At 36.1% G+C, this 25,144-nt stretch overlaps 4 protein-coding genes across 5 annotated transcripts in view; 3 read left to right on the top strand and 1 right to left on the bottom strand.

Annotated features, from left to right (window-relative positions):
- Positions 1–25,144, bottom strand: part of LOC120416964 (zinc finger CCCH domain-containing protein 13) — a 226,185-nt gene that overhangs the window by 36,864 nt on the left and 164,177 nt on the right. The window contains exon 1 of one of the 2 annotated variants that reach the window (XM_052711242.1): positions 24,929–24,945. The exons of the other annotated variant lie outside the window; for it this stretch is intronic. The gene's annotated coding sequence lies outside the window, so the exon portion shown is untranslated. Of the gene's footprint in view, positions 1–24,928; positions 24,946–25,144 lie in introns of those variants that run through there. 2 annotated transcript variants of the gene reach the window in all.
- Positions 13,211–13,814, top strand: LOC120416978 (uncharacterized). The gene is made up of 2 exons (XM_039578902.1): positions 13,211–13,411; positions 13,476–13,814. Exons 1-2 carry the CDS (start codon positions 13,211–13,213, stop codon positions 13,812–13,814), a joined length of 540 nt encoding a protein of 179 aa, XP_039434836.1.
- LOC120416967 (uncharacterized) lies at positions 13,975–14,658 on the top strand. The gene is made up of 2 exons (XM_039578885.1): positions 13,975–14,194; positions 14,250–14,658. Exons 1-2 carry the CDS (start codon positions 13,994–13,996, stop codon positions 14,586–14,588), a joined length of 540 nt encoding a protein of 179 aa, XP_039434819.1. The 5' UTR covers positions 13,975–13,993; the 3' UTR covers positions 14,589–14,658.
- Positions 20,096–21,308, top strand: LOC120416965 (uncharacterized). The gene is made up of 2 exons (XM_039578884.2): positions 20,096–20,492; positions 20,555–21,308. Exons 1-2 carry the CDS (start codon positions 20,289–20,291, stop codon positions 20,891–20,893), a joined length of 543 nt encoding a protein of 180 aa, XP_039434818.1. The 5' UTR covers positions 20,096–20,288; the 3' UTR covers positions 20,894–21,308.

The following is a 25,144-nucleotide window of genomic DNA, read 5'->3' as shown; positions in this document are numbered from 1 at the left end:
TGTAAACATAAACAAAGTAGAAGGCTATGTTCAAGCACAAGCGTGACATATTTTTTTGCTGCTAAAGTGAATTGTTTTGAAATTTTATGGATCTGTTAATGATAAAGTTTTCGCTGGAAAATTAATTGCTTCGCACTTTTTTTTGTTTGTAGACTAGACGATGGGCGGCCAAAAGAGGCATTTTTGTTTTCCACCTGATGAAAATTTATGTCAGAAGTGGGTGAAATTTTGTGAATCAGTAGAGCAACCGAATGAAATGGGTAAGATTATTCAATATTATTTGGCAGGTGCCATTCACAGTTATTGATGATTCGTCGCTAACATCTCAAAAAGCGACATTAACATAGGTTTTGCGTGATACTGAAATGTTAGCGCTTACAGAAATGTTACTGGTGAATTATGCCAATCTCGATTTGAACCCTCTTTTTTTTTAAAAAAAACTTTGATTTGATGTTTTCTAAGTCTAACTCAAGCAACCCACAATTGTCTAATGTTGATATCTCAGCAACTAATGGTCCGATTTTCAATATTAAAATATGAAACATTGGTGATAAGAGCGTCCCATTTCCCGGAAATTCCCGGGATTTCCCGAAAAAAATATTTCCCGTTTCCCGGGAAATTAACCAATTTCACAAAATTCAAGCGGAAGTATACATTTTCCTTACTTTCTGGCTCCAATTTTTTTTGAAAATTTATAAAATGAAATAATGAGAGAACTTAATTTAATTTGATTTTTTTAAATCTACTATGCATATTGAACTAATAAGAAAAAATCAGGTTAATTTCAGGTGTATTTCAGATAATATTTATTGTAAAACGGGGTAATAATAAAAAGATTTCATTCTATTTTTATTTTTTTCCAACTGGTAAGGTTTGTCTCAACATAATTATTTTGTAAAACATGAAGGCTGGGGTAGGCCACACAAGGTCCATGCACTATTGTTGAAAAAAAAATGTTGTTCAATAGTGTTCGAAAAAAAGTGGCGATGAAAATTGTGTTTAGCATTTTGGGGTGATTTTTCAACAAAGTATTTGTTGTTAAAATCAGATTTAAAGTGTTCAAATTTTACACAATGACTAAGGTTGCTGATAAGTTTTTAAGAATAAAAATAATCAATGTGTAAATTTACTGAACTTAGTTTATAAGCTTTTAAACAATTTACATATAAATTTTAGCTAAAATTGAAAAAGTCAAAATGTTTCCTAAAAATCGTTAAAATGTGTTTTGTTTGATAAAATTAAGGTCTAGAATTAGTTATTTGTCATGAAAAATATAATTTTCGTATGATTTTATTATTTTGTTTTATGAGTCAACGTTATTCTTAAACATATTCCCTTGAAATGGTACCAGAGACAAATTTAAAAGCATTTTTATGGTTGAGAAGCATGGATTTTACCTACTGATTCAAAATTTGATTAAAAATATATTACTTCTCAACAAAAAAAAAATCAATTGATTTTTTTTTATTTGGTAGGAGTTAAAAGACAGCATGTAAAATCAGAAAATTTAATTTTTTTTATAAAGTTGTATGATTTTTAAAAGTAGCCCAGCAATAATTTTGAACATTAAAGTTGCTGTTCTATATTTTTTTTTTTGCAAAATATCAATCAGAAGCAGGATAACATCAATTTTCGATAAATTTGAAATTTCCCGGGAAATTTGTTAAAACTTTCCCGTTTCCAGGGAATTTTGTAACCCCGGGAAATTGGACGCTCTATTGGTGATTTTTTCCAATCTTTTCCAAAATAATATTTTCAAATTTGTCTTAAGGATTATGCAAGAGCAAAATGTGGTATCATACCAATTTAAGGTATTGTTTTGATATTGCAAAATTGCAGAATTTGTCAATGATCGAACACCACATTTTGGTATTCTTTTGGTATTACAGTATTTTATCAAATTCCTCTGCAACTATGGGAAAATTTTGACCAATTTTGACAAAATAATTAATTTTGCGCTAAAATCATGTCTCAAAGCGAATGCTTTCATTCAAAACCGGAAATTTCAAACTTGATTTTAAACATTTTTGATATACCCCCTACAGAAATGACTTGAAATTGTGGAAAATTTTCTAAGTCAGGATGGCACATTTTGGTATTATTTTGGTATTTAAGTGTTTTATCAAATTCTTCTGAAACTATGGGAAATTTGTTAAAAAAAATTTACGAGTTAATTAATTTTGCGCTAAAATGACTTGAAACCCAAAAATGTTAAAGATGATTTTAAAAATTAGTGTGATATACCCACTAATATTTTTTTCAAAATCGTTGAAATATCTCTAAGTCGGGATAACCAAATACTTTGAAAAACGAGTCAATCGACAGATTAATGAATTTTGGTGAATTTCAATTCAGTTTCATTTTAATAATACTTATTTTTCAATCTTGTTATTTTTCAGAAGCTTCAAGAACTTCAAGCACAGGCCGTTCATCAATGACAAATGCATTCGGTGTGGTGAAGAATATCACTAATAACAACATGGAATCATCAGGTGAGTAGATTTGGCTGTTGCATATGAATAATTTCCGTTTTTTCACTAACTGCAACTGCTGCACTAAAAATGGTATGAAAATACCTAATTTTGGTATTACTTGTTCAAATACCCTCGACCATAATGTGCTCTTGGGTAAATAACACGGGAATACCAAATTTTGGTATTACTTGGGCAAATAACAGCGACCAAAATGTGCCCTTGGTTGCCCAGTAATAGATGGTAAAATACCATGAAATCATACCAAAATCATGTATGTGAAAGACCACAGAAATACCAAAATATGATTTTCCAAGGGCGCGGGAATACCTAAAATTAAAACCATGGCAATACCAAGTTTTGGTATTCAAGCAATGTTCAAAAATCCAGAAGACCTCAACTTGGTATTGAAATGGTTTTATTTTGAGGTATTATTTTACCCTTGGAATAACATGGTTTGGTATTGTTGTGCCCTTACACATACAAGATTTTGGTATGATTTCATGGTATTTTACCATCTATTACTGGGCAACCAAGGGCACATTTTGGTCGCTGTTATTTGCCCAAGTAATACCAAAATTTGGTATTCCCGTGTTATTTACCCCTGCTCGGGTAATGCATTTTTTTTGTCTAGCACTACGCTGATCATCAAAATACAAAAAAAAAATACAGTGAACTCTCATTTTAAATTTAAGCCAGATCAGAGCACTTTCGAATAGGATACTGCTAGTTTGACAAAAAAAAAACTAGGATAACATGTCTACGATTTGAAACCTCAAGAAAAAAAATTATGGAAAAATGCATTCAATGTTCTCAATTAATTTCACGACAAACAAGTTTGCTTCCATGATATGTGTTTTGTGTGGTGTATGTTTTCATGGTTTTATTCTAAAATCCTTGCTCTGTAAATATTTGATTAAAATTATTAACAAAATGTATTAGGCATGGAAACAAGTTATTTGATTGATTTTAGCTGGGAATAAAAAACAACGAAATAAAAAAACCCACTTCCCTTCTATATTTAAACGATAACTGATTTAAACAGCTAGGATCAACTACTATCTCATGAATATTAATGATAACCTCCTATAGTGCACACAGTTTTCCCAGCTGCATTTCCCGTTCGTTTTTTCCAGCATTTTCACGCACCACCTCACACTGCACTGCTGTACGCTTCAAGCGTGCCGCACTATCATCCCATAATTACAGTGCTGCCAGCAGAGCTTGTCAACCAAGGACGCACTCTGTCAGGCCGCTTTATTTGCAGTTTTTTTTGTTTTTACTCACTCTCCCGGACTATTTTTGCGAGTGATTTCATCCGTAATTTAATTTAATTAAAAATAAGAGATGAATTAAACCATGCACGGGCCGACCTGGGCCAAGCTCCGAGCTTATGAAAGTTGGGGAGAGGGGGCAGCAAAAAACGTGTGCAGCATTAATAAAACTGCGGGACGGATTTTAGCGGCATTCCGTCGTCGGATGTATAATGAATGGCCGGGTCGAACGAACGAGGACATAATGGCAGGCGGGATTAATTTAGCATGGAGAGGGAAAAATAAGCTTGAACTCGATGAAAAATTATTATTTTATGCACGTTATGTGCAGTGCTGGTCAGTGCAGATAGGTTCCTTTTTTCGCCAGATTCAATTATTGCTAAATTTTCAATCCGAAAATCTTAAATGGTACAACGATAAAAAACAATTTGAATCGATTGCAGTTGATCAGGACTTCAAAGGATGCACTTTGAAATCAATTATAAGAAGACCACCCCTTCATTAAGCTTGACCAGTTACTGTCAATTAAATTAAAATTACTCATCCAAATGTCAATTAAACGATCAAACGAACTGACAAACCCACGCTGCTCATCCTGCTCACTTCAACCACACCCCTAATGGTCAAATGTTCCATTCATAATTAATTGATCAGCGAGAGCAGTCCACTCTAGTTCTGTCCAGAGGAGAAATGTGCTCTCAAACGCACCTAATTCGAACTGCACCGTTTGCAGCCCTTCAATTAGGGCGTTGCGTTGCATGAATTGAACGCAATTCGGATTCAAGTTCGATCCAAATCGACTACAATCTCCCAAATTAGAGTCAATGTCAGTCCGTGCCAAACGAACCGTTTTGTTTGGGGCCAATGCCAGCCTAATTGAGCTAAACTAGAGATACGTCTGTCTGTACGGATTTTGGTGCAGGGCCTTTTTGGGAAGCCCTTGACGCGGATACGACCTGCCGAGGAAGTGGACTCTGCCTGGAAAGGTAAAATCGATTGCGTTGGATTGAAATGTGAATGAGATTTGCTATTTTCTTTGGTCTCATCACGTTGGTACCTCTGTTGTTAGTTAATTGCTTCCTTTTATTAATTCCAATGAGCACAGATTCTATTCCAGGGGTGACCAAAGTATGGCCCGCGGGCCAAACGTGGCCCGCGAGGTGATATTTTGTGGCCCGCGGACTCATTTTGAATGATCAAGTTAAATGGCCCGTTGACCATTCGTAAAATGATTTTTTTTTTCAAAATGAAACTTTATTTAAAAAATTTTAATGCTAATCTTTTTTTTTGTTTTTGTTAATATAAAACTAATAATTTATTCTTTTTTTTTGTTCTTATTTGACGATACAAATATGTTGTTCAAAAATCTTTCTAATTGAAACATTTTCACACTTTTCAATGTGAGTGAAACTAGTAAATATTGTCAAAATACTCAAACATTTTGGAAATGTTTATGAAACTTTCAAATTTGGCTAGGGTATAAAAATGTGATAAAAGCAAAAATATAAGCATTAGCATTAGCATTAGCATTAGCATTAGCAATAAAGGTCGCACAATTCCGGATGGCTGCACAACGCTTATCTTGCTGTTTAACTGTAATTAAACGTATGATAGCACTAGACTCTCATCCGGTTACAATATTCCAACACGGGAGATACCATGTTTTCCTCTTTAGATGAGCGTGTAATACTATCCAGTAAGATAAGGGGCTCCTGGCCGGTACCTTGCTAACCTCGGGGATTGGAAGGTATGTTAGTAAACATCTATCTAGAATGCGCAGAGATCTCTACGTCACCTAGTGGTATAGATGTTTGTAGGGAGGTTTTGGACTCAATGTTAGTAAATTGAACGTTTGTTTTTTTTAACACCACCACCACCACCACCAAAACCATAACATCACCACAAAAAGCCATGCTAGATTTTAATACAAATACATCACAAAACGAACACAACAATAAAACCATCTTCCTGGCCCTGCTGGCCACACGATACTGACGCGCAATAATATTAATTACCACAATGACCCCCCACTGCATGCATGACTTGAACATGAACACGAACATAGCACAAAGAGAACACCACAAAAATCCACCTTCCCATCACCACTGCTTGCACGATACTCGTGATAAAAGCAAAAATATAAGCATTCCATATTAATTTAAAAGTTATTATGACCAATAAACTGGGCCTCAAACTCACTTTGCACTTAGAAACATTCCACCTCGGGATTCGAACTCATGACAGTTGGAAAATGAATCTGATTGACTACCATCTTATTCAGACAGACTTAATTTTGGGGAGGAATAAAGCGGTTGCAAATATAGTTCAAAGCTTTTGCTATTTAAGCGCAATCAGCTGAAATCCATTTAAAATACATTCCTCTGCGTTTTTTTATAATTTTGGTCATTCTTAGGGTTATTGAAAAAAGCTGTGAATTTTAGTGAACTCTTCATGAACAACACAAAAATGTTAAATGTTTTTTTTCGTCGAATCTTACATATTTTAAAAATTATGGTTGCAAATCGAAATGTGTTTTATTATCATTTTTTTTTCATTGAAATATTGAATATCCTGACATCAATCAATTTTATGTATTTCTTTTATTTTTTTGCCTCTCCTCGACCATGGCCAAAGTTGACGAACAAAATCTTTTTTTAAATGTTTGCATCGGCCTAATTGTTAAAAAAATCCAACAACTTTTCATTTGTTACAGTCAATTTAAAGATAAAATTATGCCTTAACATAAATTGTTCCAATTTGATGTTCTTATTTTTAAAATATAGAAAAAAAAACTTTAAATTTCAATGAAAACACAAGTACATACAACTAAATACCTTTTTTCAAAAACCGAAAACAATAATAATATCAACAAAACTGAAGGAAAACTGTCATTTTCCGTTTTCTATTATTTTTCAATTACGAAAATGTTAAAAAAGAGAAATTTTAAGAATAAATGTATTTTTTTCATTATATAAAAAACAAATTTTGTACATATGGCCCGCAAGCTCATTTGAGCTTCAAATTTGGCCCGGCATCCAAAAACTTTGAGCACCGCTGTTCTATTCTATTCTATACGAAGAAAAATCGAAAACATGTTCTCCTACTCATCAAACCAATTTTACAACCTTAGTTGCGTAACAGCAAATTCTACTCATTTAAGTCACGACAGCGGACAAGTTGAAACAATTTGCAATTCAATGCTTCTGATTTAATCAACTTCTTCTTCAAAAGGCAACATGGAAAAACGCAGAATGAGCTCACCAATCGAAGGCCGTTCCAACCCCGGACGAACTTTTAATTAATTCTTTTGTAACACATTGTACCAAAAATCAAACTCCCATTCAACCTTTCATCATATGCCACAAACTTGATGAGAAAAATAAAAGCCAAACAAAACACTCAACATTGCAGCACGTGTGCTGGAAGTGACGAAACTTTGAAGTCATCCAAACCGTTTAACCGAGATCACATGTACCTATGCGAAAAAAAACCTGCAGGTTCAAACACTCAGATTTGACCTTTTCTGGAGCCCAGAAAGCTTCGTTTGCACCCTCCCCATTTGTCGACCATCGACGAACAGCAAGTTTGTTGAGTCAAGCATGATGACTGGGTTGTTTTTCGCTAGAGCAATAATGGTGGCGAAATTTTTGCAACGTTGGATTTTTTTTTTATTTTTGTTAACTAGTGTAATAAATAAATATTCTACATATCCAAAAAAAAAAACTTTTTTTGCAATTCCGTCGTGAAACTACTTACTTTTCCTGTCATTCTTGAGCGATGAAATAGCCTACTTTTCTGTACCAAAAATAACAGAATCGAATAGCAACACTTTTCAAAATAAATGCTGAAAAGTTCTAATTTTCAGCACTCAAATGGGTGCTGAAAACTTGTTCCGAAAAGTTACACTTTTCAAAAAAAAATTGATTCAAACGATTTATTGACAAAATACATGGAAATTTGACATAAAATTTCACTCAGTGTGTGTTTTTTGGAATTGCAAAAAATGTTGTATGGAACTCGTTGCAAAATTTAATTTTTTCAGCACTCTTCGTATTTATCCAACTCGGTGAACCTCGTTGGATAAATGTACGACTCGTGCTGAAAAAATCCTCTTTTTGCAACTTGCTGCATAAACTACTATTTTAAAATTGTTGCTTTTTTTGATTTTTTTTCTGTTTTTTTTTTTATCCGGCTGAAACATTTTTGGTGCCTTCGGTATGCTCAAAGAAGCCATTTAGTTTCATTAATTTGTCCATTTTCCTTACAAATTTAACAACTGTCCATACAAAAATGAAATATGAAAATTCAAAAAATCTGCATCATTAGAATGATTTTTTTTATCGATTTAGCGTCTTTGGCAAAGTTGTAGGTATGAATAAGGACTACACTCAAAAAAAAATGATAATTTCACTTTTTGTCACTAAAACTTGATTAGCAAAAAAAAAACACACAATATTTATTTATATTATTTCTGATATGTTTTAGGGGACATCAAATGCCAACATTTCTGAAATTTCCAGAATGTGCAAAAAATCTTTGACCGAGTTATGATTTTTTGAATCAATACTATTTAAAAAAAAAATCGAAATATTGGTCCCAAATCGAAAATGAACTTTAGTAACTTATATGAAAATAGTCGCAGTTATTCATTTTTTTTTTAATTTGTGCCCATGTTGTTCCACCTTTGAAAAAAATATTTTTGAGAAGCTGAGAATTCTCTATATTTTGCTTTTTAGAACTTTGTTATATTAAATATGTTTTACCGTGTATAATTTTTTTCATTGTATTCTTTATTCATACCTACAACTTCGCCGAAGACACAAAATCGATCCAAAAATTCCCTCAAAAGATACAGATTTCTGAATTTTCATGTATCATTTTTGTATGGACATTTACCAAAATTTTAGTGAAAATTATATGGACAAACTACTCATGCAAAATGGCTTCTTTGGGCATATCGAAGGCACCTAAATAGTTTCAGTCGGATTAAAAAAACAAAAATTTTAATTAAAAGAAAAAGATCAATTTTGTAGAGAATTGCTCTTTTTCGGACCTGTTTGTAGGAAAAGTATTTTGATTGCAAAAACATTTATAAATTTATGGATCATTCAGTAATTCAACTGATGTAGCAAATTTGCTCAGGCCATTTTTAATCCTACCTTCTTAAATAGATTGTGTATGATAAAATTAGTAGGAATTTTGAGTTGGAGTTCTCTTAGCCCCCATATATTTGAACCTGAACCAGCTATTGATCGATATTAAAAATTGAAATTTTATTTTGGGAATAAAATTGTTTTCTTCTAATTTCATTGCTTTGTTTTCTTAGGAATATGGGTTAAATTTTAAAATTGAAAATCAAGTTAAAATCCATTGCATTTATATGCCTCTCAAATTTTTACAAAGACAAGACACTTTGGTTTTAAAATTATAGGCGTTGTATCATTTTTTTCGGAGAACTTAGGGACTAAAAATTTCCAAAATGATTGATTTACAATTTTACCCAAATTTTATTTTTAAATCGATGTCACGAATGAACTGACAACTCAGATGGATTTCAGACTGTATACTTCTTCCGATTTCTCTAGAGTCTATGTTTTCTAACGAAGATGTAACAAGGTATTTATGCATACAAGAGAACTAAAAAGTATGTTTATATTGTTCAGTAGATTTTTCAGAGATTTTTTTCACTATAGATGGGATTTGATAAGGCTTTTGAAATATTTTTCACCACTGTTTAACATTTTTTGTTACATATATCAGAGTTTTACCTATAGATTTATTTCCGGAAGATTTATAATGGTCCTATAATAAGAGATATAAAATTTTTTCAAGCGGTTTTATTGCCTTTTCTCAGTTAGGTAAGGACCATTTTTCGATATCTCGTAATCTCATAACTATGGGTGGTACGAATTCTGTCATTTTTCTGGATATTGAAAGAGACCCATTTTTCAGTGATTTGTAGCTCAAAACAATGAAGTGACAGAAGTTTGATGTCAAATTTAAAACATAAATTTTCATTTTAATATTTCATGTTCTTTGTAACTTTTTGTAAAGCAGTCAAAAACAAAAGAGCGATGTATAAACATAAAGGCTTGTATGTACTTTTCACGAGTTATCTGAATTTTACGAAAAAGTATTTGAAAAAGTGATGATTTAGACCATCTTTGGCCAGTTATAACCCTTGAAACTCAATCGTGTGATTTTGAAAGCATTTTTTCGGAAAGTTCAGCACATTTTGCAAAAGAATGACCCTTTGTGGCGTTTTTGTGGCCATTTTTATTTTATCACTCCAAAATAATAAAAATATAAATTGGTAATTCTCTGCCAACTCACACGAAATCGGGGAAAGTTGCCCCGACCCCTCTTCGATTGGCGTGAAACTTTGTCCAAAAGGGGTAAGTTTCGTCTCTGATCAAGAATCCGAGGTCCGTTTTTATTATCTCACAGCGGAGGGACGGTACGACCCCTTCCATTTGTGAACATGCGAAAAAAGACATCTTTTTAAAGAATTTGCAGCCTGAAAAGGTGATGTGATGGAAATTTGGTGTCAAAGAGACGTTTATGTCAAATTGGAGGCCCAATTTGATGGCGTACTCAAAATTCCGAAAAAAACGTATTTTTCATCGAAAAAACACTAGGAATGTTTATAAAAATCTGCCATTTTCCGTTACTCAACTGTATTTTTTTTGGAACATGACATTTTAAGGGAAATTTAATGTACTTTTCGAATCCACATTAACCCAGGAGGGTTATTTTTTTCATTTAGAACTTTTTTTATTCATTTTAAAATTTCGTGTCTTTGTCTAACTTTGCAGGGTTATTTTTTAGAGTGTAGCAATGTTCTACAAAATTGTAGAGCAAGCAATTACAAAAATTATATAAATATAAGGGGTATGCTTACAAACATCACGAGTTATCGCGATTTAACGAAACATAGTTTTGAAAAACCAAAGAGCTAACCAAAGAGAAACGCAAAAAGTAACCTTTTCAAAAGTTTTTTTTTTGTTAAATCGCAGCAGCAAACCCCTTTTATTTATATTTCTTTTTTTGTAATTTTAATAACTTTGTAGAACATTGTTTTATTTTAAAATATAACTTTATAGATTTATGCGAAATTTAAAAATGAAAAAAAAATTGCTCTAAGTGATAAACTTAGTGTAAACATATGATGGAATTATTCATTCACCTGAGAGGCAACCACGCTCACCACTACACAGCAAAAAAAAGTTGAATTTTGGAATGTTGAAAATTTGGTTGGTTGAATATTAATAATTTTTTGAGTAATATTACATAAAAAATGTGTAAAAATGTGAACCTGATGAATATTCATCAGAAACTGATGAAAATTCATCAATTCCTGATGTAATATTACACATATTTTTTGCCACAAAATCTGTCACCATTTCCTGATGAATATTACCATCATTTTTTTTCTGTGTACTCCATTGACTCCAGCTCCATGCATTTTTTTCTAATGGAGCAGCTAGATTAATTCCGTTAACCGAAAGTTCTTAAGGCTAACACTCAAATCATAGACCTCAGACATCTTATGTGTCTTGACAGCTGTCTTGACAACCGGTGCGATTCAACGTTCTGCTAGCACATCTTCGCCAGGGGTCAGCTATAGAACTAAGAAAGAAGTAGTAGAAAGAAAAAAAAACAATTCTGAAGTCAGAAGAACTGGCAATGTCGCCATTTCTAAATTCTCAAAGACCATTCCCACCAATCACCATTTGAACTCCTCGTCAAAAAACCAGTGTATTTCGACACATCGCGCAATCAATTTTTCTCAATCAAATCGGAACCTGTCCTAGCAATATCCACTTCAATTCCCACCCAACTTTGAGCAACCTCTACGCAGGGTGCAGCCTGTCGTCGCGTTTCCAATCAACGTTCGGTTTTTTTCGCGTAATTTTCATTCCGTTCGTTTTCCATTGAAAAAAATCTCCTGCTGCTGTTGCGACAAGTGCGCGCAATTAAACACTTGTCTTGACCATTTTTTAGTGTCGGTTTGTTTGGCTGGGTTTGGACCACGCTGGATGCAACATTCCACGCTCGGAAAGGGACAGGATTGTCGTCCACGTGATACCCTAGCCGTCGGATTAAATGTTCTTTACGCGAGTAGTCCAACCATTTCGTGTACCGGAGAGCAGAGAAAGCGAAAAACATGAAAATTCATAAAAACGCATAAAAATGTACTCGGATGTGCACATGTCTCTTGAATGCATTTGTGGCACTGTAAAGTTGAGTGACATAAACTTTTGTTTCAAATCAATCTTTGCACAAGGGACGTGGAGTCGAGCATCCTCGAGAGGGGAGGGTGTCTGAAATTTCCAAAAATGTGTCCACGATGTTGAGAACGGCTCCCTTAATCCAGACACTACAATTATTTTCTAATTTTTAAATTCTAAAGTTCATCCACATCACGGTCCCATACAATCCTACGCGTACGACAAAGTTTGTCATGTTCCGAGGCGCGAATGCCACTGCTGCTGCTGCTGCGTTGAGTTGGCAGTAAGTGACTGACCCAGATCCCGAGCCCCGTGACAGAGTGGTCACAACCTCGACCGACGGTGTACAGATCGTGGACGGACGTGACAGCCATCAGCGGCAGTGTTGTTGCCCTTTGGATGGCTTTCGGGATGCCTCGGCGACAAATTGTCCTCCGGAGCCGTCTGGTCAAGTCTCGTGACGGAATGCTTTTGTGGCAGAGTTGGTCTGTGGAGTGCGGTGCAGTCATGGAATAATTTCAATTTCAACCAATATCATCACTTCGACGTTGGCGTGCTCACGTTGCTTTTTGACGTTTCGGGAAAAACTCGTTTTAATGTTTGCTTCAATTTCAATAAACAAAATAAGCACACTATGCAAACAATAACAAACACGTTTTCTTTGGTTGAATTTGGTTGCCGGAGTTCCGAGTTTTTCATCAAAGTGTTTACGGTAGTCGGTCATGAACGTGTGTCAAACGCGTTCTGACCTTAAATCCCTTTGCCCAGTTGTCGCACTTACATCAATTTTTAGAGTGTTTCAAAATAGCACGAAAAGATTGAAATTTCTTCCATATGAAGAGTGACAACAATGCAAGGAGTTTTTCCAGTTTTTATTGAATATCTCAGGATTGAAATCGAATTTTGGGGATCTGAGTAGGTCAAAAGGCATTCTTAACACAATTTGGCCCAAATGCACGTGTGACAAGATAGCACGACAACAACGACTTTGTCTTTAATAGAGGGGAGGCGAAGTGATGGCATACAAAACACTGAAATCATCAAATTTAAATGTTTTTAAAGCGGTTTAATTGAATATACCCATCTGATGATTCTTGTATGATCAATTTTATGTTCGCCACGAGCTCCTGCTGTCACTCAGCTGTGAAATGATCCGTATCGATAGTCATGTAGACAGTATTTAAAGGCGCCTAATTAACCTACGGTGTCAAACAACCGATGGTTCAAGCTGAAAATGACTCTCACAAGTGTTTTGATGCTGTCCATACTGGTAATCGCTCCAGCGAGTTCGATCCAGGTGATGTTTGACTCCGTCAGTAACTGCAACGGGAGTGGGGTTATCGATTGCAACGTAAGGGTTCACAAAATCAACAAAACAACGGCAGCTCTCATGGGAGAACTGGTGCAAAACATGGAAGTAGACGACAGTTATGTGGTAAAAACTGATCAAAAGTGAGGCAATCATGTTGTGTAAAATAATCATCTTCCTAAACTTCTAGGGTTCAGTGGAACTGCACCACAGCGCGTTGGGCAACAATCAGTTCAATCGCTACCCGATGAAAATGGGACCGACTGGGATGTGCGACTTTCTGGACAAGTACTGGGACGATTACTACGAGTACGCCGTCAAGTACGTACCGAACATTGTGAAACCACGCGAGTGTCCGTTTGGAGCAAAGACTTACCAGATAGCGGATTGGATCATGGACTCCGAAATGCTGCCCCAGTTCGTGCCAACGGGACTTTGGAAGGTGATCAGTTTGCTGACCAGCACTAAAAACGAACACTTTTTTGTGATTGAAATTATTTTCAAAGTGTACGAGGACGGTTATTTTTAAACTGCAGCAAATCATTATTATGAAATCAATAAATTGCATGTCTGTTAATCAATGGAAATCGCCAATTTCCACTTCCTACATGTCGGACCAACCTTTTGTCACGCAAACGAGTCGATCTGGTTTAAATTTTACCTCACTGTGACGCGTGTGAGTTAGTAAACCGTTGCAGTTGGGTGAAAATGATCCCAACCAGAACCATTCTCCTCCCGTTTCTGACAGTTTGCTGCGTCGGCTCGTTTCAAGTTATGTTTGACTCGGTTGGTTCTTGCAGCAGCACCGGGTTGTTTGAGTGTAACATGAGAGTCCGCAAGCTCAACCGAACAACGGCAGCACTGGTCGGAAATCTTAGCCAAACGGAGGACGTTGGGAGCAATTTCAAAGTAAAAAGATTCATTTTTTTTGTAGATTTATAAAAAGTTTCCCGCTCCATTTCAGGCACTGATCGAACTGTTCCACAGCCCTTTGGGCAACAACCAGTTCTATCGCTATCCGATGAAAATTGGACCGATTGGCACGTGCGCATTTTTGGAGAAATTCTGGCAGGATTACTACGAGTACGTTGTCGAGTACATCCCGAACGTCGCGAAGCCGGGCGAGTGCTCGCTTAGCGCCAGAATCTACGCGATCAACGACTGGATCATGGATGCGCGGATTCTTCCCCCGTACGTGCCCACCGGACTTTGGAGAGTGATCCAGGTGATGTGGGACAACTCGACTGGGCAGAGTTTCACGATGGAGTTGATTTTCAAAGTTTATGAAGATGGATATTTTTGAGTGAGAGATACAGAAAGAATCACGATTCAAAATAAATCATTCGATGCTGATCGAATGTTTGGCTCTGGCCAACACAACTGGTGATTGTTTCCTTCCTGCACAGGTAAAAAATTGAGAAAAATTGGAAACTGTAAAATTGAAAGTTTGAATATTTCCTGTATTATGATGTAATTTTACCTAAGCTCAGGCTGCAAAAGTGGCATTTTGTCAAATATGTGGAAAATTCACACATTTTCAGAGGTTACACCTTTTTATGACATTAAAGATGTTCTTATTCCAAATGTAATATGTACTACACCATTTTTTAACTTTGCGCACTCGATTGCTTAGCAAAAGGAAGACAGTGTTTAATCACAAGCAGAACCTTATTACGACACCTTATAGACTATAAGTTATAGTGAAGGTATAAAAGTCGGTAGCATAGATAAAAACATTTTTATTGGTTTTCCTTTACAGATGCCACATTGGACGCCATCTTGAATATCATTCAAGATGATCCATTCAGATTCAGATTTAACTTTTCAATTTATACTTTTGAAAAACATAATCTCTAAGTTATTGGCCATTCTCATATATGTTAAAGAAAAGTATTTAAAATATCTTCCAATGCGTTCAAAAATGTGACGATCAGTGAAAAAAATATGAACCTGATGAATATTCATCAAAAACTGATGAAAATTCATTATTTTCTGATGTAAAATTAATCATTTTTTGACACAAAATCTGTCACCACTTCCTGATGAAAATTACCATATTTTTTTCTGTGTATCAAAAGATTTGAGAGTTTAAGTTTTAATTACACACTTTTTCAAGCCGGATCTCAGATATTTGACGAAATTGATGGCCGGATCAATTATGCGTATCGCAATCGTTGAATGTGTAATCAGAAGAGCTTTCCAAGAAGTCCAAAAGATTGATGATCTGATAACCTTATCGAGAGTTGTGAGTATGGGTATATGAAGTTGAATTTGAAATTTAAATAAATAAATGTGAATGTCGGGAGTAATTTTACAAACAACCACCTTATGGTGACTTGATTATTGTTTGTGTTAATATATTTAAAAAATGTTCACAGAAAAAATGATGGTAATATTCATCAGGAAATGGTGACAGATTATGTGGCTAAAAAAATGAGGAATTTTACCCCAGAAAATGATGAATTTTCATCAGTTTTTGATGAATATTCATCAGGTTCACATTTTTACACATTTTTATGTAATATTTCTGAAAAATAGAGTTAATATTCAACCTACCAAATTTTCAACATTCCAAAATTCAACTTTTTTTTTCTGTGTTGACAGCAATTTAAATGTTCATTATTTAACTTTAGAAAATGACTATCTTATTGATTTTCCGTATGTTCATGGCAACTTTCAAAATTTGTATATAGAGGGTGACGAGCGGGAATTCCCGGGAAAAAATTCCCGGGAAATTGACCATTTTTAGACCTCTCGATTCTCGGGAAATTCGGTCGAGACTCCCGGGAAATTTTAAACTTATAAATATCGAAGCAAAATTATATAAACTAATCAGAAAATTATTTGAAAAATTCCTTATTTTTAGAAACGTTGAATGTTCAATGTTCAAGTACAAATAAACCAACGCTTCTCTTATCTTCTTATTCAGGAAGTGTAAAGCTTAACATGTGAAAAATTCCAATGACTTTAATTGTGAGAAGCCAAAAAAAATTTAGACCTCAAAATTTGCCTTAAAACATACTTAGTAGTTACACCCCAGAAATGAAATCTAAAGTTGTTTGATATTATTTTTATTCATTATTCCTTAGAGGGAAAAGCTTTTTCAAAATCAGTTCAATTTTCATATCTTCTCTCGAGCAAAGCAATCCTCATAATCTGTTTCTTTTTTTAAATTCCCCAAGATAATTTCGCTGTAACAAGGTTATTTCTTTTTTATGATAATACCTCATTTTGTGTTACACGTCAACCTTAATATTCAAATCATATTTTGAAAAAAAAAACTCTGACATTCTTTGTAAAGTTGAGAACCACCAATTGTAAACATTTTGATTTTCCTGATATCTGTACAATATTCTTCAATAAATATTTAAAGTTGGTCTTAAAAATAAAAAAATAAATAAAACAAGTTTAAATTGTTATTTTGAGTCCTTTTTTATCATACTGCAAAAATCCAGATACTGGGAAATTATATATTAGCTATTTTACTTCACAAAAATCAGATAAGAAGTTCATGCAACAATTTAGTGAAACTTTTTATTCGTTAACATTTTAAACTACAATTTTAAGTCTCAAAAAGCTTAATAAAAGATTTTGTATTTGAAGATTCAGAAAAAAATCAATATGTAGATATTGTTCATCAAAATACTGAAATTAACGTTTCATAGAATAAGTATGAATTAATTGTAACTAAATTCAATGAAAAGAAGCAAAATTACTATCGTACTCTGGGGCGAATCGGGACTACAGTCTGAATAGGGACAGCAGTTTTAAAGCACTTATAGCTTTTAAATTTGGAAATGGATGTACACATTTTGTTGGTCTGAGTCTGTTCTAACCGAAACCAACCAGAAAAGTCAAAATATTGTGCTCCAACATGGTTAAAACTGCAGCCCCAATTCGCCCCATGTGTCCCGATTGACCCCAGTTTACGGTACTCTTCCTTTTATATTAAAGCCACTATTGGCAAAGTAAAAAAACTCCCGGGTCCCGGGAATTCCCGGGAAATGGCCAAATTCCACTCTCGATTCCCGGGAAATTGAAAATCTCGAGAATCGTCACCTTCTATTTGTATATTTTTAAGGATTTGTTTTTCAAATTTATTTTTTATTACACATTTAAATACGCGAGTGTTTTTGTATTGAAAAGAAAGACCTTCTCAAAGCATCGTTCACGGAGAAAAATATTTCCGGAAAACCAAAACCTGATCCTACTAACATAAAGGTCATTCACGAGATGCTTGGAAGAAATGCTGTGGATTCACACTCTCATGCGGTGTTGTTAGGAATTAAGCTACAAACTCCATGTCTGATGAATCTGCAAATTCAAGTATCATTAACATTGTTGAACTGAAGGGAGGGCACAGGTATTGACGAATGAAGTAGGGAACAGTGACGGATGATAGGCTCCCACTGATCATACTTGATTCATTGTTTAATTTTTCAGCTGATTTGTCAATAAAGTAGTAGCAACTCATTGGCAGTTGATGAACATGCTGATTCTGATTTTTTTTTTTCAAAAATCACGTGGAAAAGTCCCCGTGTGTCTGATGCTTTTGCATTTCATTAGATTAGCAGTTACATTTCCAACATTTTCGTTACACAATTTGTTACTAGATGAGGTATTATTGTAATGGTCACGCAATTGTTTTTTCATTAAATCGTGTTCGCTACGTCAGGGTCAGGCCGAATATCCCGGCGAGTGCCCGGTAGTTGCTCGGACATAACCGATCAACAATTGGATCTTGGACGCGGAAATGCTGCCACCGTTCCCAAAGGGCTGTGGACGATTTGGAACAACTCTACCGGGCACAACATGATTGCGGAGTTAGTGTTCAAAGTTTATGAAGATTAATATTTTTAAAGGAATATTTTGGATTGGCGTTTGCAAAGCATTTCAGAAAAATTAAATTATGAATGCATAATGATTTGCCTGTGGAAAAACACAAATCTAAAAATAATAAATGATGTATCAACAATTTTTCATTATAAAAGTATACAATTTGACGAAAAAAAAAACAAAACTATTCGCATCAACAAGATTCCTAAACAAGGCGATCGAAAGCCCTGATTGGGGGAACACCCGAACCACACCTAGCTTTTCTTCCTCTTCAGGATTCAAACAGACGACCTTTGAATAACGAGTCCAACCACCTACTAAGTACCTAGTTTTCACAAATGCAAAAATAAAAACATCCCATCCTCTTATGTTCGATGTTTTTGCAATTCAATAGATTAGCGGTAACATTTCCAACATTTTTGTTACACAAAATATTACATGTTGAGTTAATGTTGTCTGGTTTGTGATGGTCACGCAAATGTTTACTATTTAATCATGTCATTTTGCTCATGTTTGCTACAGAAATAGTCTGTTTATTCTAGCTTAAACTACTCGAAATGGCGCAACTCGGTGTAATTCATGTCCAGCTGCTGACGATTGTTTCCGTCAGCAGCTTTCAAGTGATGTTTGATTCGGTCAACTTTTTCAACAGTAGCGGCTTGATGGAACTGAACGCTAGGGTACGCAAGATCAATCGAACTACGGCTGCCCTATCTGGTAATTTCGTGCAGAATGTGGACATGGATACTAATTTTAATGTTAGTTTAATCAGTTATACTTCATTGAAAAACAATATTTCCAAAACAATCTTACTAATCATTATTCCAGGGTTTGATCGAGCTGCACCACAGCCCATTGGGCAACAACCAGTTCAATCGCTACCCGATGAAACTTGGGCCCATAAATTTGTGCGCATTCCTGGATACTCACTGGTCCGATTACTACAAGTACATTGTAATATACATTCCGAACGTTCCGAAGCAGGGCGAGTGCCCAATGACAGCCAGGACATATCCCATCAACGATTGGATCATGGACGCGGAAATGTTTCCACCGTACGTCCCAACCGGGCTGTGGAAAATGATTTGGACGGTTTGGGACAACAGTACCGGCCATAATTTGATAATGGAAATTATTTTTAAAGTGTGCGATGATGGGTATTTTTAAAGTCGGCAATAAACTCTCAAACTAATTTTGCTATCGTGTTCTAATATTTGACCTTGAATGATCAAAAAGCAGAGCACGCCATGTAAACAATAACAAACACGTTTTGTTTGGCTGGCCATTTTGTGCATTGTCCTGAAGTTTGGTTGAATTTGGTTGCCGGAGTCCCGATTTATGATAACAAATGTTTACGGTAGCCGGGAACGTACGTGTGTCAAACGCGTTTTTTTCCTGAAATTTTCCTTTCATGAGACCTCAGTAGGCTAGCTAAACTTGAAAAGCATCAGATTTTGTCATTTTTCCTAAGCGAATCGTAGAGTTTGAAACTGTTCAACAAGTTTCAAGATTATTCAGGTGAACACCGAAAGTCTCTTTGCTCTCTTGTACTAACCATGCTGGTTTTCCTATCTAGTTAGCATAAGAGAGCTCAGAGGCATCGATTGTTCATTCATTGCAATTTACTATTTTTGGACCCTGAATTCAGAACCATCATTGACATCATCTACGACCTTAAAGAAATGAAAAATAAAATTTGCTTAAAATTTACTTTTCCTGACCCGTTTGCACCTACATCAAAAATCAAGAGTGTTCACTGTTTGGTCTGACAGCTCTATCATGGATTTTGGTCTGGACCAAGCGAGGGATAGAACACAGTACCCTCTTGAAATGCCCAGACTGCGATAGCAATCTCTCAGCGAAATTTTATGGCTTCTTGAAAATAACAAATCATTTGAATAGACTGTCGAATGTTCAATCAACTCTATGGCACTGGCACGTGGTACTGGAGACTTTGCCAATATCATGATTTGAATGATTGAAAAAGGGTGGTAACCCGTATATGATCAACTTACTGCATTTACATGAACTTCTATGTTAAAAGTTTTGTGTTTGATGATTTGTGAGTATTTCCTACATTTCCAAGCTTCAGGAGATAACCACGCAAATGGTATATAAAAGCAAACAAGAGTGTCAAAGCGTGGCAAATTCGTACTTTTAGTGAAGCATGAAGTCGAAAAGTGCTGTTTTGTTCTCATTTTTGTTAGGAATTGTTCCAGCAAGTTCTATTCAAGTAATGCTGGATAACGTTAGCTTTTGTAACAGTACCGGAATGGTTGACTGCGACGTAAGAGTTCACAAGATTAACCGGACAACGGCAGCCCTTATTGGAAATATCGTACAGAAAGTAGACATCGGCGGAAGTTATAGCGTAGGTTGAGCAACAACTCTTTGAAGTTATTGTTCTTCAACCATTTTTTTTGTTACCATCAGGCTCTGATCGAAGCCTACCACAGTCCGATGGGCAACAGTCAGTTCAATCGCTACCCGATGAAAATCGGACCGATCAGCATGTGCGAGTTTTTGAACGACTACTGGGGCGATTACTACGGGTACGTGGTGCAGTTCATCGAGAACATCGCAAAACCTGGCGAGTGTCCGTTCACGGCGCGGTCCTACCAGGTCAAGGATTGGATCATGGACTCGCGGTTGCTGCCACCGTACGTTTCCACTGGGCTGTGGCGAATGATGTGGTCAGCGTGGGACAATCAAACCGGCGATGTTTTCATGACCGAAATTGTGTTCAAAGTGTACGACGATGGGCACTTTTGAAGGGAAGCTGTCAATAAAGATCGAAACTGATCCAGGAGCTAATTTGTCAAAAACAAGCGCCAAACTTGCCATCACCACTAAATTCAACCATAAATCAGTGCCTAAATTAGCCACTTTCCAGCCAATAACTCAAACCCGTTCCGTTCCGGTTCGTTCCGCCAATTCCGCAGCGCCAAATTGGGCGACTTGGCCCATCTGTCGGCAGTCTCCACCCTTAAAGTCATCGCGTATTTTTCCAATAAATTGTGAAAGAGGTACGCGCTGCTACTGCCGCGTTCAGTGAAAAAAGGGCTACAAACTTTGGACATATAAATCACTTTTCACGATAAAAGTTCAGCCAGCTGTCGTCATCATCGGATCCGCCAACTCTACGTCTGTCTGCGTTGCTTGATTACTTGAGGCTGTGGGGGGAAATGTGGAAAAGTTTGACTTCGTTTATGGCTTGACAAGCTCACAGACAAGTAGATGAATAAAAAATACTGCATTTTAATCATTGCTGGTCAGTCTGACCTGATCAAGGAAGAACACCCAAACCAAACTACGCTGACATTCGGCGATGACTAAGCTACTGACATCCTATTCTGTCAACTTCTCCTCTATAAGAGGAGAAAAGCAACTCGCGACAAAATTTTGAGGCTAGGAATTTTGACAGGTATGATTTTCATAAAGTATTCGCCTCCTTTTATCTCCCACAGAAAACCTGGGAACGAAGTAGCTGTCAAACTATGCCAAAATGTTAAAGTCACTCACAAAATGAACTTTGAGTGATTTGAGTTCATTTCTGACGTCACGATTTTCTCCTTTATTAAAGGAGAAAAGCTCGGAACTTAACCTCAAAGGTAAACAACCGAATGAACTTTTTTGACAGGTGTCAGTTCCAGGACTTATCATTTAAAATTATAATTATGTTCCGGTTGTTCCGTTTCGCATGGGCACAAATACGACCAGGAACACGGCAAGAACACGGCCAAGGGAATGGTCAGGAACAGGCACCTACACGGCCAGGAACACGAAAATTGCAGTTCGCTTTCACGTTACACCGTTTCACCATTACAAGTTTACCAGAGGGACAATTTTCACAATCGTGAATTGTGTTCACGAATTTGAGAACCACGGAGGAACTTATTCATGAGTGGTTGGTTGTCAAATTCATGAACACAATTTACGATATCAGGAATTGAATTTTTCCAGTGTATAATATTGTTTATTAAGACAATTTTTGAACAACTTTTTCAAACATCTAATTGTCTGAACCGGAAGCGTGCACTTGGCACGTATGAAACGCATCTTGCAAATTTACGGCGCAGCTTCCGGACAGCTGACATAATCCACCCACATTAATTTTCTCCATTTCATTTAGCTATGCATCTTGCGTGACGCGTACGAAGACGCGGCGAATAAAAGCGAGATCAAAATGCACCTGAAGTCGGTTTCAGACAGAGAAAAAAACGAAGAAGTGTTGCTGCCGCCAAATGATACCATTACGATTCGTGGACCGTGCGGGGATGTGGTAGTGGTGTGTGTGTGTAATTTGCTCACTCACATGTGCTAGTTTGTTTATTGGTTCATTGTTCTGTCTGCTTTTCGTACGAAAGAAAATGGCGCGAACAGTAATTTTCTACGATGTGGCAGCATAAGTTGCGGCTGTCATTTGGGCGAGAAAAGTCGGAAGCAACAATGGAAAATGTCCTAAGTGACGTTGAATGCTTGAAGTTATTAGGATTTTGAACATTTATACCATAAAAAATGATTTTTGATAGAAATTTTACATTATTGATGACAATTTTTCTAACAATCAGAGAGGTGGCCCTAGAACAGTCAAAAATAAGGATGAACAGAAATTGCATGACATTTGGAACTACTTTCTGTCAGGACTCATAATCGAAAACAACATGGGTAATTCTCCGGCAACTCACACAGCAGTTGCCCCGACCCCCCTTCGATTTGCGTGAAACTTTGTCCTTAGGGGTAACTTTTGTCTCTGATCACGAATCCGAGGTCCGTTTTTTGATATCTCGTGACGGAGGGGCGGTACGACCCCTTGCATTTTTGAACATGCGAAAAAAGAGGTGTTTTTCAATAATTTGCAGCCTGAAACGGTGATGAGATAGAAATTTGGAGTCAAAGGGACTTTTATGTAAAATTAAACGCCCGATTTGACGGCGTACTCAGAATTTCGAAAAAACGTATTTTTCATCGAAAAAAACACTAAAAAAGTTTCAAAAATTCTCCCATTTTCCGTTACTCGACTGTAAAAAATTTTGGAACATGTCATTTTATGGGAAATTCAATGTACTTTTCGAATCTACATTGACCCAGAAGGGTCATTTTTTCATTTAGAACAAAATTTTTCATTTTAAAATTTCGTGTTTTTTCTAACTTTGCAGGGTTATTTTTTAGAGTGTAACAGTGTTCTACAAAGTTGTAGAGCAGACAATTACAAAAATTTTGTTATACATACATAAGGGCTTTGTTTATAAACATCACGAGTTATCGCGATTTTACGAAAAAAAGTTTTGAAAATGTTGGTTGTCATCGATCATGGCCGTTCATGGTCACCCGCGACAGACACGGACGACGAAACAAAGAGAAACGCAAAAAGTTACTTTTTCAAAACTTTTTTTTCGTATAATCGCGATAACTCGTGATGTTTATAAGGAAACCCCTAATGTCTATATATCAAAATTTTTGTAATTGTCTGTTTTACAACTTTGTGGAACATTATTACACTCTAAAAAATAACCCTGCAAAGTTAGAAAAAACACGAAATTTTAAAATGAAAATTTTTGTTCTAAATGAAAAAATGACCCTTCTGGGTCAATGTAGATTCGAAAAGTACATTAAATTTCCCATAAAATGATATGTTCCAAAATTTTTTACAGTCGAGTAACGGAAAATGGGAGAATTTTTAAAACTTTTTTAGTGTTTTTTTCGATGAAAAATACGTTTTTTCGGAATTCTGAGTACGCCATCAAATCGGGCGTTTAAATTTACATAAAAGTCCCTTTGACACCAAATTTTTATCTCATCACCGTTTCAGGCTGCAAATTATTGAAAAACACCTATTTTTTGCATGTTCAAAAATGGAAGGGGTCGTACCGCCCCTCCGTCACGAGATATCAAAAAACGGACCTCGGATTCGTGATCAGGGACAAAAGTTATCCCTTAGGACAAAGTTTCACGCAAATCGAAGAGGGGTCGGGGCAACTTTTCCCGATTTCGTGTGAGTTGGTAGAGAATTGCCCACATTTGAACGCTGTCATGCTCGTCATTCCGAAGCGACCATCAGTGAACGCACACAATGTTGCAACGAACGAAACCGAGCTCAGCACTCAAGCAACCGCTCGCCACGAGGGTACGTGCTCTCTCTTTTATTCTCTCCCAACCGCTCTTTTTCTTGCTCTCGCGGTGTTGCGTTGTTCTCTTAGCGAATGAATTTCTAGTGGCTGTGTGAGTAACTTTGCGTTTGTTTGTGCTTGGACGAACGTTAGTAAGCGAACGACGGGCTCAGTCGACGAACGCTAAAAATATTAGACTGTCACAAGTCCTGAAGTTTCTTTAAAACTTTGTCTAATCGAACTTCGTATAATCAATTCTGGATCTTCAAACAAAAAAAAAAATAGGAAAATTGATGAATTACAAGTTGTAATTTTTGAAATTATTGTACTGAATCAGAAATCAAACTTTTTGGGTCTTTTCAACACTCCACGTCCCAAAAACAGGGTGGCCAGCTAAAGAAGAGCTATAACCGTTTAAGACCAGTGTCACTGTAGCAGCCTGCCACTGTCCAACCTGAGGATGGGCAGATAAGGTGGGTGTGTACGTGCGACTCGCAACATTAACACCACGTGATATGAGCCGTGCACCGAGGAGACGGTCTCACAATGGAGCCATAAATCTTGCCTTATGGAAAACATTCCCCACAAGATATGCCCCGCTTTGCGAGCCCCCCAGTCCAATTTATGGCGGGGTTGTGAATGGGCAATGTTATGGATGACGGTTGTCTTTGTATCAGATTAATATTTTGACACTTACGCGCAGTTGTTCAGATGATAATCTCGTTTGGTTGGTGTTGGGGTGGAATTAATGGAATTACCTGGAATGATAATGAAAGAAAAAATATGCATTAGTAAGAAAATAACAAAATGGTGATATGCCAACAAATAGAATCGCCTTACCCCTCACCCCAATTAGAAACTCAACGTGTCAGCAAATTATTTTTTATAGCAAGTCAATTCAGATCAATCCGTC

The sequence above is a fragment of the Culex pipiens genome, chromosome 3 (assembly GCF_016801865.2).
Source record: "Culex pipiens pallens isolate TS chromosome 3, TS_CPP_V2, whole genome shotgun sequence".
NCBI classification, from domain to species: Eukaryota; Metazoa; Arthropoda; class Insecta; order Diptera; family Culicidae; genus Culex; species Culex pipiens.
The sequence above is the reverse complement of the archived record's forward strand: the minus strand, read 5'-3'. Positions and strand labels throughout refer to the sequence as shown.